General features: G+C 48.0%; 1 protein-coding gene across 1 annotated transcript in view; it reads left to right on the forward strand.

Moving 5' to 3' along the window:
• The first annotated feature begins 4,952 nt into the window (after positions 1-4,952).
• Positions 4,953-14,750, forward strand: part of EXT1 (exostosin glycosyltransferase 1) — a 268,860-nt gene continuing 259,062 nt past the window's right edge. The window contains exon 1 of the mRNA XM_037502429.2: positions 4,953-6,568. Coding sequence (XP_037358326.2) covers positions 5,607-6,568 — 962 coding nt within the window. The 5' untranslated portion in view covers positions 4,953-5,606. The remainder of the gene's footprint in view (positions 6,569-14,750) is intronic.

Genomic DNA, 14,750 nt, shown 5'->3' on the forward strand with positions numbered 1-14,750 from the left:
TAGCAATCTACTATGCAGAGAAGGGCCTGAAAACGAGGCCCCTGCTTCCTGGCTGGGAATCTCTGCTCTCCACAATGCCCCCAAGTGGGTCTGCTTGTCTTTTCCATTTTCTTCACATATCACAAAAAGCTGAGACAGGGCCTCCCCAGTGGCGCAGCGGTTGAGCGCAGGGCTGCAAAGCTGCCCACAGCCTCTGCAGCACAGGTTCGATCCCCAGCCACTGGCAAGGGTCCCACAAGGCGTGCAGACCTTTCCTGCCATACCCGCTGCTCCCCTCAGCAGTGTACTTTGTCAGTCTGCCTGTTCTGCTCCCTGCTCTGGCTCTGGTGAATTTCCTCACCCTCCTGCGTTTCTGACTGTACCCAGTGCTTGTGGAAATAAATAAATAAATCTTAAAAAAAAAAAAAAAAGCTGAGACTTATCAAAATTTTGTGTAACTTCATGAAGAATGGATTACCTTGACAGTTAACCTAAAACCACACATTTTAGAGGCCTTCACCATTTATGGATTTCAATATTCTGGCTTATTTTCACATTTTTGAGCCAATTATGTTTTTCCTATAGCAAATGCAGGAGTGGACCCTTGGACAGCACTTGTGCCTTTGGTGCTTTATACATCCCTGGAAGGAAGACGTCCTTGCCTTTTGTCCATTGGTGACTTTTCCATCTTCCCTTTTCCTCTTTGCTTACACCAGTCAATGACCATTCCAGAATCTGTAAAGCATCTGGAAACTGTTGTGCTTGGTGGGTGATATTTCATATATTTAATGCTGTCGACTTGCAAACATGATCTCACAATCTTGTGTCCATATTTGTCCAAGGGTGTGATGATGAAATCTTACACTTGCCCTGTGCAATGCAGATTGCAAAGGGCTTTCTCATATATTATCCATTTGATCTCATTTCACTGTCATAGAGCCCAGTGAGCTGAGCCTGAAATATGGTGCAGGTACTCCTGATTTTACCAACGAGAATCTGAAACTTAGAGAGGTGAGCTGACTTGCTCAAGGTTATAGAGTTAGTGGAAGCACCAAGGTGAGAATCCACTTCTGGGTTTCATATGTTCTGTGATGTTTTCATATCTTTAGCCCTGGGGAAAAATTACTCCTGGAAAAGAAATCCAGCAACAGATTTAGCTCTCTCTCTCTGTGTGTGTGTGTGCGTGTGTGTGTGTGTGACAGAGAGAGAGAGAGAGAGAGAGAGAGAGAGAGAGAGAGAGAGAGAGAGAGAGAGAGAGAGAAGCTTCCATTTGGCTGAGAGACAACAGGATTAATCAGTTCAAGAAATGCTTATTTTGTAAAGGCACTGTAGCAGTTGCTGGGGCTATTATAGTGACTAAACAGACCACATCCTTGCCTTGTGTAGTTAATATTCTAGATGCAACAGATTAATGTTAGGGGGGGAAAGGCAGTTCTAAGGGCTGGGGAGATGGGATAAGGGTTGCCCTTTTATTTAGTGTGGTTAAAGGGGGCCTTATTACTAAGATGGGATCTGAGAAGAAACTTAGAGGAAATGAAGGCATGTGGCTTCATGTGTCATGTGGCTGCCTGGGGCCGACAAGGACTAGCATGTACAAAGGCCCTGAGGCCTTTGTTTGTCCTGTCTGGGAAAGAGTAATGAAACCAGTGAGTCAATTGGGATAGAGGGAAAGAGTTCAGGGCAGAAAATGGTAAGGAGAGGTGGGCAGTTAGGGAAGACCCTATAGGACCTTAGAGGTCATGGTGGGGCTTTGGCATTTATACTGCCAGACAGGGAAACTTTCAGGATTTTGTCCAGAGAAGGATACAGCCTGACATACATTGGCATAACCTCTGAATAAGATATTCTGTGAACAAGAGACTCATTCCTGATTTGAGAAACTGTCATGAAGTTTTTCCCTCAAGCCTGTTCAAGTGCTATGATGAAGCTGAATTTCGGTAAATTTTCATTATTTAGATAGACTGAGCTCTATCCAAGTGCCAGGAATACCCGGGTGTTGGGGATTTGGGAGCTCATAAGTCAGACAGGGCAGCTGCAAGCCCCCCTTACAGTAAAGAAATACAGAGAGTGAGAAATGACTACCAGATTTCAAGTTAATGAGAAGGGCTAGGAAGAAAATAAAACAGAAGGAGAGTAACGATGATACCATTGTAGGGGCTATGTTGGATTCCAGTTAGATTTTGAAATGTGGAATTTCGGCTAAAAATGTTCCATATGTACAACAATTTACAGTGTACAAATTTAAAGAGACTGGGAAGAAAAGCCTTATTATTCTCACTTTTATTGAGAAACTGAGGTTCAGTGACATTAGGCCACATGCCCCAGGCATTAGTCAGTGACAGATCTAGGGTCTGAATCCAATTTGTGTGTAATTTTCAGTACCAAAGATTTTCTTAGCATGAACATATGAGAACAGGACTGGGTGACAGTGGGCTGTGGTGGGGGAAGCAGCAATGTTAGGTAAGATGGAAATAGTGTGACAATGAGGGAAGAGAACACAGAAGACGAAGGACAGTAGCTGGCTCCCCCTGAGGTCACACAGGACAACTGGCAGGATACAGACACTTCACAATTCCCACAGCCCCAGCTTCATGGGGCTAGGATAATTTGTACCCTGAGCTCCACAGAAGGACCCCTGCTTCCAATGACTGCTCTCAGCAACCCCAGCTGCTGTGTCTGTGTTTTGGGGTTGTGGGGGGGAAGACTTGGGTCACATGTGGTTTTCATCACTGCATTTATCTGCATCGTTGTCATTCTATTTGAAGATGACGACCTCCTCATTTCTGTCTCAGGCCTCTCCCAATCATGCATGGGGTACCAGTCAAAGCTGGAAAAGCTACCTCATCATTGGCAGTCAGAATAGGGAGAGGCTTTAGGAATGTACAGTAATGTCTCACCCCTGCCCCTTCCCCCTTTAGTAAAACAAATCTGAAACAACAAATGTCTAAAATTTTCCACTCTATCATTTCACCCTTTCTTGTTATAACTGAGCCCGAGCCCTTTGCCCACACCCTGCTGGAGTTTTCTGCAGCCTGAGGGAATCTGGGAAGTGTCTGTCCTTAGCTCCTAGTCACTCCCATAATAAACAATCACTAAACAGCTGGCTGCCCTAGGCAACTGTCTGTCCAGCTAGGCCAAGCCCTGGGACTTCAACTATACAAGAGGGTGGGTGGGTGGGGGAGGGGGTGTTTTTTTGTAAAGCAGAATTCGGGTTCTGAGGCCAGGGAGCTTGGCTGTGACCAGAAATACAGTTTGGGAGCTCACACTCACACAGCTTTGTGGTGGGAAGGGAACAGCTTCAGAGGAACTGCAGGTGTCCATCTAAATTGTCCAATGAGGGCCTCCCTGGTGGCGCAAGGGGTTAAGACACAACCATGAAGCAATTCACAGTTCAATCCCGGGAGGCGAGAATCCCACATGGCACAGCAGACCTCTCCTGTCTCTCCCGCTGCTCCCCTCAGCAGTGGATTTCATCAGTCTGCCTGTTCTGCTCCCCACTCTGTCTCTGGTGAATCTTCTCACCTCCCACATCTCTGGCCTGTACCCCAGTTCTTGTATGCATAAATAAATAAATCTTAAAAAAAAATGTCCAATGACTGCCTGGGGTTAGCAGGAGCCTGGGGCTGGGGTGGACAGGGGCTGTGAAAAGAAGGACAAACCACCTCCAACTAATCGTAAATAAGATCATTTCCTGTGTCAAGTTTCTCATCCACAGCTGGGACAGCTGGCAGTTCTACGGGTCAGTCATCCCTTAAAACTCTCCTTAGAAAGGGCCAGTCATCCCTGAAAACTGCTCCTTAGAAACCACCGCCACTACCCCAGAGAGAAAATTACATCACTTTAGGGACTGGGACAAGCTTCAATTAACTGGTTCCTTCTCAGACATCAGAAGCATCTTTTTTCGTTGTGAGGGGTCCCCTTCCACAGAATAGACTAAGGGGCCTCACAAAATGAGGGAAGGTTGCTACCCAGGTGAGAATTTAGGACAGCTGTCTCCCCTCAGCACACAGCCCCAGGCATGGCTTGTATTAATTCCTTCTTCTTGGGGATTGAGGTCTCTCTTTGTGGCCAGGCAAAAAGGCTGGGTTATCTAGGGAACACGGGGCCTGCTTAACACCTAGGTGCGACCAAAAAAATCAGCGTCTCGGAGGCTCCGAGGGTGTGTGTGTGTGTGTGTGTGTGTGTGTGTGTGTGTGAGTGTGTGTCTTTGGGGGGCCGACATGAGTTGGGGGTGGGGACGGGAGCGATCCTTCGGGCGCTCGCTTTCTATGAAGTCTTTCTTTCCTCCGCGCTCCCTGGGGCTCGCCAAACCGCTCCATTTCCAAGCCTCCTCCTCCAGGACCCCCTCACTCCCGGCCTGCAGCTCGGAGAGGCGTTCCCGGCGGGCAGCCGCGGAGCCGGGGCCGTGCGGGGCGCCCGGGTCGGCCGGAGCAGCGGGACCCGGGAGGCGAGCGCCGCAGGTCCCGGGTCCCCGCGCGCCCTGGGGCGCCTCTGGGCGGCGCTGGTTCCCGGCGCTACCTGGGGAGGCAGCGCGGCCCAGGCCGGATCGGGGCGCGGGGCTCGCCGAGGGCCCGGGGGGGCATCGGGGAGCGCCCGCCCAAGTGCCCGCCGGGCGCAGCCGGGCAGCCCGAGGGTCCCCGCGCCCTGCGCGCCCTGCGCGCCCCGCGCGCGCCGCGCGCCCCTCGCGCCCCCCGCGCCGCGCCGGCGCCTCTGCCGGCGGCCGGGGTTATGAATGGGCGCAGCGGAAGCACCGCCCCGCCCGGACGTGACGCCCGGCCAATGGCAGCGCGGGCTGCGTGGATGGATGAGGTCAGCGCTGTCGTGTCGGGAATGGAATGTGTAAGTGTAACATTCAGAACCGGGTAACACTCGGCGACCAGCGCGGCGGGCGGCAGCGATCGCGCGGGGCCTGCGAAGCGCCGCTCGGGGCCGGCACTGCCCGCGGGGAGGACGCGCCGCCGCGCCCAGCGCCGCCTCCAGCCCGGCCGCCGCGCGCCCCGGGGGCCGGCCCCGCGCGCGCAGGAGTAAACCCCGCCGGAGTCTCGGAGCCGCTGCAGGAGGGAATAAAGAGACATGCAGGGATTTGTGAGGTTACGGCGCCCCAGCTGCAGGATGCACTAGCCGGCCGAGCCCCGGGGCCGCCGACGGGTGGGAGCCGGCGAGCTCGCTGCGCCGGAGTGTGCATGAGTTGAAGTTGCTGTGCCGGGGCTCGTTCTGCACGCTGCCGGCAGGAATCCGGGAGGCGAGCCTCGGAGCGCTTCGTCTTGCCATTGATTGGGCATCGGGAGCTTTTTTCCCCCCTTCTCTTTCTTTGCCTCCGTCTTGTTGCATGCAAGAAAATTACAGTCTGCTGGTCGCCCGCCCTGGGTGCGAAATCTCCTGCCCCGCTCTCTCGCGCGTCCATTGTGCAACCCGAAGATGAAAGACCGAAGGGGAGAAAGTTAAAGAAATCGCCCACATGCGCTGGATCAGTCCACGGCTTGGGGAAAGGCATCCAGAGAAGGTGGGAGCGCAGAGTTTGAAGTCTTTACAGGCGGGAAGATGGCGGACAGGAGCGGAAAGTGTTGATTGGGAAACTTGGGTGATTCTTGTGTTTATTTACAATTCTCTTGACCCAGGCAGGACACATGCAGGCCAAAAAACGCTATTTCATCCTGCTCTCAGCCGGCTCCTGTCTCGCCCTTTTGTTTTATTTCGGAGGCTTGCAGTTTAGGGCATCGAGGAGCCACAGCCGGAGAGAGGAGCACAGCGGTCGGAATGGCTTGCACCACCCGAGTCCGGATCATTTCTGGCCCCGCTTCCCGGACGCGCTGCGCCCCTTCGTTGCTTGGGAGCAATTGGAAAACGAGGATTCCAGCGTGCACGTTTCCCCCCGGCAGAAGCGAGACGCCAACTCGAGCATCTACAAAGGCAAGAAGTGCCGCATGGAGTCCTGCTTCGATTTCACCCTTTGCAAGAAAAACGGCTTCAAAGTCTACGTGTACCCGCAGCAAAAAGGGGAGAAAATCGCCGAAAGTTACCAAAACATTTTAGCGGCCATCGAGGGCTCCAGGTTCTACACCTCGGACCCCAGCCAGGCGTGCCTCTTTGTCCTGAGTCTGGATACTTTAGACAGAGACCAGTTGTCACCTCAGTATGTGCACAATTTGAGATCCAAAGTGCAGAGTCTTCACTTATGGAACAATGGTAGGAATCATTTAATTTTTAATTTATACTCCGGCACTTGGCCTGACTACACCGAGGACGTGGGCTTTGACATCGGCCAGGCGATGCTGGCCAAGGCCAGCGTCAGTACTGAAAACTTCCGATCCAACTTTGATGTCTCCATTCCCCTCTTTTCTAAGGATCATCCCAGGACAGGAGGGGAGAGGGGTTTTTTGAAGTTTAACACCATCCCTCCTCTCAGGAAGTACATGCTGGTCTTTAAGGGGAAGAGGTACCTGACAGGGATAGGGTCAGACACCAGGAATGCCTTATATCACGTCCATAATGGGGAGGACGTCCTGCTCCTCACCACCTGCAAGCATGGCAAAGACTGGCAAAAGCACAAGGATTCTCGCTGTGACAGAGACAACACCGAGTACGAGAAGTAAGTGCTGGGCCAATGGGCCTTTGCCCTCAGCCCAGGGCCCTGCCCAGCTTGGTCCAGGTGTGAGCTGGGGTGGGGTGGGGGGGATGGGATGGGTCCCTCTGGAGCCGTCTGTCCTCTCCCTTCCTGCTCTGAGCCTGGGACTGAGCCACCTGGTTCAGGAGCGCGTGGTGAGGAGCTGGGGATGAGCGTGAGCTCCTCTGGCTGGTGGAAAAGCCTGGGGCGCTTTCCTGAGCCAAGTAGGCGACAGTGTCTCCTTTTGCTTGGAAAACCTTCTGGGCGATGTGTCTCCTGTGAACCGTGTGGGTTTGATCCAAGTTCAGAAACTGAGCTGCACCAGTGGGTGAAGGTGCGGGAGGGTGTTGGTGAGGGGATCTTGGGGCTGGGGAGGCTCCGAATCCACCCACAGTCTGGAGACCTTCCCCCCAAATTAATGCTTTATTTGCTTTTCTCACCAGCAGGGTTAACTGTTTTCCCTGGAATTTTCCCAACTCAAATTGCCATCTTTCTATGAGCCTTAAATTTGTGTTAGTAGAAGTGTTTTAATTTTAGCTGCTAAACTTTCGGTGTCTGTCCCTGCGAACTCCCATGGCATTGACATTTATGAAGGAGGACAATAAACTCTGTAGGGGCCAGTAATCTTGCGTGCATGTATGCATGCATGCACTCATTCATTCATTCATTCATTCATTCATTCATTCATTCATATCTGTTTGTACGTATCCTGTCTGCTTCCCAAGAGAAGCTGCTTTAAAAAACCTGGGCCTCTGCCCCACTGCTGTAAACTCCAGTTGCTAATTTAGATTTCCTTTTCTCTTTTGTCTTTACCTATTTGCATGTAAATCAGAGACTGTTACTCTTTGAATGGGTGAGGTGCCTCCTTACCCTCTGGAGGGAGGCAAGTTTTGTCCAGTTGCTAAGTAACTGAGTTGGCTACTTTGAAGCCCTTCTTTCTCTTCCTATTCCTTCCCAGTGACAGTAACTGAGACACTGGATTTGGGGTCAAAACTAATGTCCGTAGATCTGCAGCCATCTGAGATGGGAGCATTAGCAGCAAGTTGATGGGGTCAGCACCCCTGACTCTCACTTGTGTGTGGCTGTGAAAGAGTTAGTGAGCTCTTATAGTGCATTTCCACGTTGCGCCAGTTAAAATCCAGAGCAGACTTGTGCTACCCAGGGAAGGAAGGGGAACCTCGCAGCTGAGCACAAGAGGAACTGGCAGAGGTTGGCAGATTTTGCAATTGATTCATGAAATGCAGAATAGGGGAAACGCTTCGCAAACCTGATTGGAACAGGAAGGGGTCTGGTGGGAAAGAGGCCCTGAAATGAAAGGTTTGATTGTTGTCTGTGGATTTCCGCAGACACTTGGGCCTCTGTGGGAGTGATTGGTAGGGAAATTTAAGTCCTCCTGTACTTGATCATAGACAGTGAAGGAGAAAGTAACAAACACTTGGGGTCCCCACTCCCCTGTACCTCCTTGCTTTCAAGCATAAGAAAAACCCCAGACCAGGGCCAATTATGAATTTATATTTTACTCTTCTGCAGACACTGTCATGTGTGAATGTTGGATGCAGTTGCCATGGATTAAAATTTTCCCACAGAGAAACAAACTATGGTTAGTAATGAACTGCTTTGTTTACACGGCATTTACATTGCCCTGTTCCTGTGGGTGCTTGTAGGAAAAAAATGCTTATAGCCTTTCAGGAATTTCTTTGTCTGGCTTATGGTGGAGTAACTGGAGATCAAGTGTAACCTTTCAGTGTCTTCTAAAGCAGTCTCACTGATTTTTTTGTAGCAGCATCGTGGGGGTCTTCATTCTTCTAAGGGACCTGGGGCTGAGATCTGACTTTAGGAGATCTGATTTATACATTTGTTTGAGAAACATCCTCAAGCGGCAAAAACAATCACTTCTGTACCTTCTTCTTCCCCAAGTAAACTATTAAATCTCTATGATCTCCGCTGAAGCTTTTTCTAGAGATTGGCAGTGAAGACATGAGGGGCTGGTTTCCTCGAAACTTTAATTTTTGCTAATTAAATTTAACTAATTTTTGAGCCCTTTGTGATTGGGCCAAGAAATCTGACACCCACAACCCTTGTTTTGGTTTATGTTTAAAGACCACAAGGGGTCAGGACCTCAGGATTGGGTCTCCTAGGAAAAGTGGCATTTAGTTAGGAAAGCAAGTTTGCTCTTCGTGCAGAGCAGAGATTTCAGCAGAGTCACATCTGGGTGTTCTTCATGCTCCCCTTTTGCATTCTTTTCAGCTTTAACCTATTGAAAAGGACGGGATGGTGCCGCAGAACGTTTATATTCATTAGCTTGGTCTGTCTGGAGTTTTAACTCGTTCTCTCGTTGGTTTATTCGAACTCTTTATCTTTGAGAAATGGTGCTTGCAAACATTATGGCCTTTTACTATTGACTTTGGAAAGCATGAAGATGAAGAATGAACCTTGAAATGTGGTGAGGATACTCATGCAGAACAAGCAATGGCTGTTGTGCTCTGAAGTCCAGCAACCGCTGTGCTACTTACAGTGAGTTTTCTGTAAGTTCTCCTTGTGGATGTGAGATGCAAAACTCCCAGCAAATACTCATCACTCTCGGGTTTGAGAGGGTAAACTGATACTGAAGTAAGGTCACTAAAAGTCATGCAACTTGATTTCTCACACTGACTGTTGTGTGACTCAGATACATCATCTGAAACATCAGTTTAGCCTTTTTTTGTGGTGAGTTTTATTTTTTTTAATTTTTTTAAAAAAAGATTTATTTATTTATACACACAAGAGCTGGGGTACAGGCCAGAGATGTGCAGATGGGGGTGGTAAGAGGATCCACCAGAGACAGAGCGGGGAACAGAACAGGCAGATTGACTGAAGCACACTGCTGAGGGGAGCAGCGGGCAAGGCAGGAGAGGTCTGCCGCACCATGTGGGTTTCTCCCTGGCTGGCCGGGGATCGAACCCGTGCTTCAGAGGCTGCGGATAGCTTCATAGCGCGGTGCTAAACCCCTTGCACCACCAGGGAGGCCCTTTATGGTGAGTTTTAGACTGCTTCAGGGTGCCCTAATCATTCATTTGGTAATGGCTCCTAAAAACACAATCAATTCATCTCCTTCCTTCCTTTATTGGCAATTGTCTATGAAAAGACTTCCATTTCATTTGCTGCCACAAGCAAACACCATTTTAGCTTTGGACTTATGGGGTCTGGAAATTAGATTGAACATTTATGGGGCCATGTATATAGGATAGATAAGTATATTAACTAAGAAGTTGCTTTTAGCTAAATTTAGCCTTATGTGACCATAAAGGGATAAGTGCTAAGTGGTGGAGGACTTTCATCTTACCTGTACTTTTAAAACTGAAAATCAGACACTTATTTTGAAAGATATAAAAGAATGACATGGAATGAAGGAATACACCTTTCTCCAGTAATAGAGCCATATTTTTGACTCAGATCTCCAGGAATATATTAAAATATCCATTCTTATGACATCTATAATTAATTTTCCTTAGTTACATATATATTAACAGATGTAGGTGACACTGGCGAAAATAAGTGATGAGGTGATTTGTAATGAGGATTTAAAGAAACTCTGTTTTACATCCTTTGAGCTTCTTATGCAGTCTTACGGAATCACTGTATTTTGCATGAACTTCATAGTTCAAATCCCTTCAAAGGACATTATTGTGAAACTTTAAATTGGGCTTTCTGAAAGAGAAGAAAGAAGGAAATGAGAGGTGGCGCCTGTCTTTGACCCCTTCCAAGGAACGGTGGTGAATATTTTAAGCCACTCTTCTGGGAACACAGTATTTTGTATCCCTTTTGGGCACCTTATCCTGTGTTTGCTGAAGCTGCACCTCACAATTCTGGTATTTTTAAAGGTTTAAAAGCTAAGTGATCATTCATCTTCCAGCATCCTTATTTTATGGCTGTGGAAACAGAGGGATAGAATGTTGAAGTGATTTGCTTGCAGCCAGAAAGATGAGGTCTTCTGGATTTTCCCCCCTGAAATTCATCTTTAATTGTCCCTCTTTAATTACAGACACACTTGAAAGATCTCTAGACACAGAGATCTTTATTGATGGTGTTTCTGATGGGATTTCTCTTGAAATACTTTGGGGAGCTGACCAAGATTTTGGACATACTTTGCAAAAAAAAAAAAAAAAGAACATATACACATACAATTTGTCATATGAGTCTCACATTCTACCAGCTGAGCTAGCCAGGAACTTAAAATTTATATATAGTTTTAGGGATTGACATAGTCTCTACTAAGGGCCTTCTCAGACTTAAGAACTCTTGCACTAGTGCTTACATTTTGCTTTTCATTGCAAACTAATGTGGCTGGAACCTTGGAGCTGTTGAGGCTGAGTACTTCTGGGGACATTTCAATTAAGCCCTAAGGGTTTTAGGGCATAGCCTGGGAATGAATTCATAAGTTCAATTTAGATGCATTTATAGGAAAAAATAGACACAAGAAGTAATTTAAGATCATTATTTGTTTATTCCACATCATCCCACACTATATTAACAGTCGCTGTGAGCCAGTTCATGATCCAGCATTGAATCTTAGGTGAATGTTTTCCTTTTCTAGAGTGAAAGGTGGAAATTGTGATTCTCAGGTTTCAAATGTAAAGTATTAGCACTTTTCCTACTGATGGGTATATGAAAGCAAGGCATTTCTAAAATAAACCACATAAGCACAGTTTGAAAATAAAGATAGGGTCAGCCCCATGCAAGATTATGAGGTTGCCAAGTGGGTCTGCTGGCACTGAGGTTTCAGTTCTCTCTGCTCCCCCCTTTCTCACCTCCCTCTCACCTTATTTTCTGAAGAGCACCTCATACACATGGAATCCCCAAATAAAGATTAGGGTGTTGTGTGTTGCTTCTAGTGACATTTGTATTTTGAATGAGTCTGGTTCAATAAGTGGCAATATCGAGAGGAATCTGTGACCTAAACTAGGGCCCTGCAAGATTTTGTCATACAGAGAATGCTGGCTCCTAAGACTTGGGTGGGTCTTTGGTACCCCCGGAAGGTCACCTGTGGTTCCTTTGACCGACAGCACCTTTGGATGGCACAGACTTGGCAAAAGTGGAGATGTCATACCGTGTGTGTGTGTGTGTGTGTGTGTGTGTGTGTGTGTGAAAATTCTCTTTGTTGGAAGGCCTCCCCAAAACACAGTGCAGGGAACACCTACCAGTAATGACCTTGTGTATGCTAATGTCACACCAAAGGTCCCTTGCAAGGTCTCTGGCCATCTTACAGCGGTGTCAACTAAGACCAGTTGTGGTGAGGTGGTATTTCTGAGGCTGCAGAAGTGGCTGACCTGAGGTGAACAGCCCAGGTTTCTGGCTACCACTTATCTGTGGTTCTCACTGAGGTCTGCTGCTGCCTCACTCCGTTCGCTCTTCAGAGCAGTCCTGGTCAGGCTCAGTGGGCCTTAGACTCGACAGTCCAAACTTGTTCCCTAGTCAAGCATGAACAGAGTAGCTCAGGTTTCTCTGGGCTTAACCACCAGTTGTTTTTATTGTAAAGTGCTTTTTCATTTCAATGATGTAAGAGGTGGGTTCCATCCCCACTGCTTGCAGACCCAAAAGGGTCTGCAATCTAAGTCACTCGGGGTGAGTAAATGCTGGCATTCTAACCTGGGAGTTAGGATTCCAAAAGTCCACTTTGAAATCCACCAAGATTTCCATCTGTTTACCTGTCAGTTAGTAGTGAGTTTAGAGTGATGCAGGTGTTTGTGTATCAGATTTCTTTCTCCACTGCTTTTCTGTATAAACACATCGCCTAAGGGGAAAATTTGGTAGAGATATGATAAAGATTGCCCAGGATTGTGACATTTAAGCATTGAATTTCTTGGTCTCTTCTATTCTAGAAGCATAATAATGTTGTCTAAGTAGATTATGCTTTTAATTCTCCCCTCCAGCTCTGCTAAGAAAAGTGAGGAAGCAAATGATGTGACCTTTGCCCTCACTGATCATGCCATTTGGGGCTTCCCTCTGTAATTGTAAGTGAACCCTTGGAATGGAGCTTGGAGTGACTATTACCCCACATAGACCATGAAATGAAAGGCCCATTGGAAGATTCTGGAAAAACAGCACTTAAAATGTAGAAGATATAAATACGAAAATAAATGTCTTCTCTAATCCCCATGCAAAGCGCTCCCCATTACACGAGCTAAGCACTATCTAGCCTTGGCGTCGGCCTGCTATAACACACAGGTATGCCTCTATGATTATATCGTTCTGTCTCTGCTTATCCAAGTAACTTGTATAGGTACATTAATTATGATTTAATGAATAGTGAGTAAATAATGGATTCAACACATTTCCCTTCAATGCCTCTATTGTGCCAGGCACAGAGTTCCATGTGTTAGAGGACCTGGGGTTCCTGCTGTGGTCAGACCAACTCCTGGCCTTTCTCACCAAGGCTGTTGGTATTGTGGATGTGAAGTCAGACTTTAAATGTATTTTGGGCTATTGCTTTTTTCTTCACATTATCCAAGAGCATTGTCCTGTTCAACTAAATAGTAAAACCCTGTTAAAATAATTAAAGGGCTCCCTGGTGGCACATAAGGCAACCTATGAACCTCTCTGCAGCCACTGCAGCACGAGTTCGATCCCCAGCCAGGGTGCTACCCACACGGCGCAGCAGACCTCTCCTGACTGGCCCGCTGCTCCCTTCAGCAGTGTATTTCAGTTGATCTGCCTGTTCTGTTCCCCACTCTGTCTCTGGTGAATCCTCTCACTCCCCACAACTCTGGCCTGTACTCCAGTTCTTGTATGGATAAATAAATACATCTTTAAAAAAATTAAAAAAATAATTAAATTAGGATTTTTATTGACAGCGTGATTCCCCCCATCTCATAGTTGAGTGTGACCATTTGCATTTTCTCAGCAAGGAATCTTTTTTTTCCCATCACAGATACATCTGTGACAACTTTCACTGTACTGAGTATTTGTTTTTTCCTTGTCTCTCTCAGAAAACAACACAGAACTTGCTCTCCCCCACCCTCAACCTAACCCAGTTGGAGGAATAGCAATTTTTAAGGTGAGGCCGCCACCCATTTAGAGAAGTCGGCCATCTTTAAATGACTGCTTAGATAAACATTTGTAGGTGTTAATTGGTCCTGCAGGGGGTCTTTGAAGCTCCTACAGCCTTTCCTCCCTTTGAAGTTTTGTTTTTGCTGGAGCCAAAAACCTCCCTGCGTCTGCACTGTTCAGGCAGCCTTCAACTTCCTGCACTGTACACCCTTCCCTGGATTTCAGAATCTGCAGGCCTCTCCTGGGTAGGCCTTGTAGCTGCATCAGGTTATCAAGGCCCTTGTTTCCAGTGTCTCTTTGGTGGTTGATGTCGAGGTCCATTGGAGGTGACTTGGGCAGACGGATTCACTCCAGGATAGGTGGTCTGGGGTTGCCTGATGGATGAGCACTTGTGGAAATCATTTAAAAACCCAGACAGAAAGTCAGGTGAACCACCAGCTTGTCTAGTTATGTTTAGGGCTTTTGTAGCATCCTGTCTGCTTGGAACAGCACTGCCATTCCTCTGTGCACAGCCTGTGACCCTGGAGCAGGACAGTCATGACCCACACAGTCCTGGACACTGTTCTTCACCTCTCAATCTTAGTTTACACATCTGCAATTGGAGATCAAAACACTCACCTCACGGGCTTGCAAAGTGGTTCAGATGAAGTGCAGTGTGTGCAGGAGCCTTGTAACGTGCTCTGTGAGGTGGGATGATTATTAAAATCACCTTCCTACCTTTTCCCAATCAACCGCAGAGGTTCTTAGCTTCATGACTCGGCTCTTCACAGCTAAGCCACAGATATCACTCACTCTGCCCATCTCTTCCCCTATCACGTCACCACCCTGGAAGGCCAGTCGTTTTCTCTGTGAGTGGTGAAAAGTCTTCCCTGTGACCTTCAAGCGGGGGCATGTAGGTGGCCTGGGCAGGGGTGGGGGCAGGGAGCCGGTGGTCTCAGACAGCAGGGGCATCCTTGACTCCATGCTCTCCACGTATCCTGCGTAAGAGCGCTCAGCCTGCAGGTTATTCCTTTGCAGTTGGCTTATCTGCCTTCACCGGAGCTCAGGTCCTCACTCGCCTCCCTGGACAGGGTGGGCAGGCCAAGTTGCAAAGAATAGAAAAAACACTCAGCCTACCTGAAGTCATGGGCTTTATTGGGAG

The sequence above is a fragment of the Talpa occidentalis genome, unplaced genomic scaffold, assembly GCF_014898055.3.
Source record: "Talpa occidentalis isolate TD23 unplaced genomic scaffold, MPIMG_talOcc4v2.1, whole genome shotgun sequence".
Taxonomy (NCBI): Eukaryota; Metazoa; Chordata; class Mammalia; order Eulipotyphla; family Talpidae; genus Talpa; species Talpa occidentalis.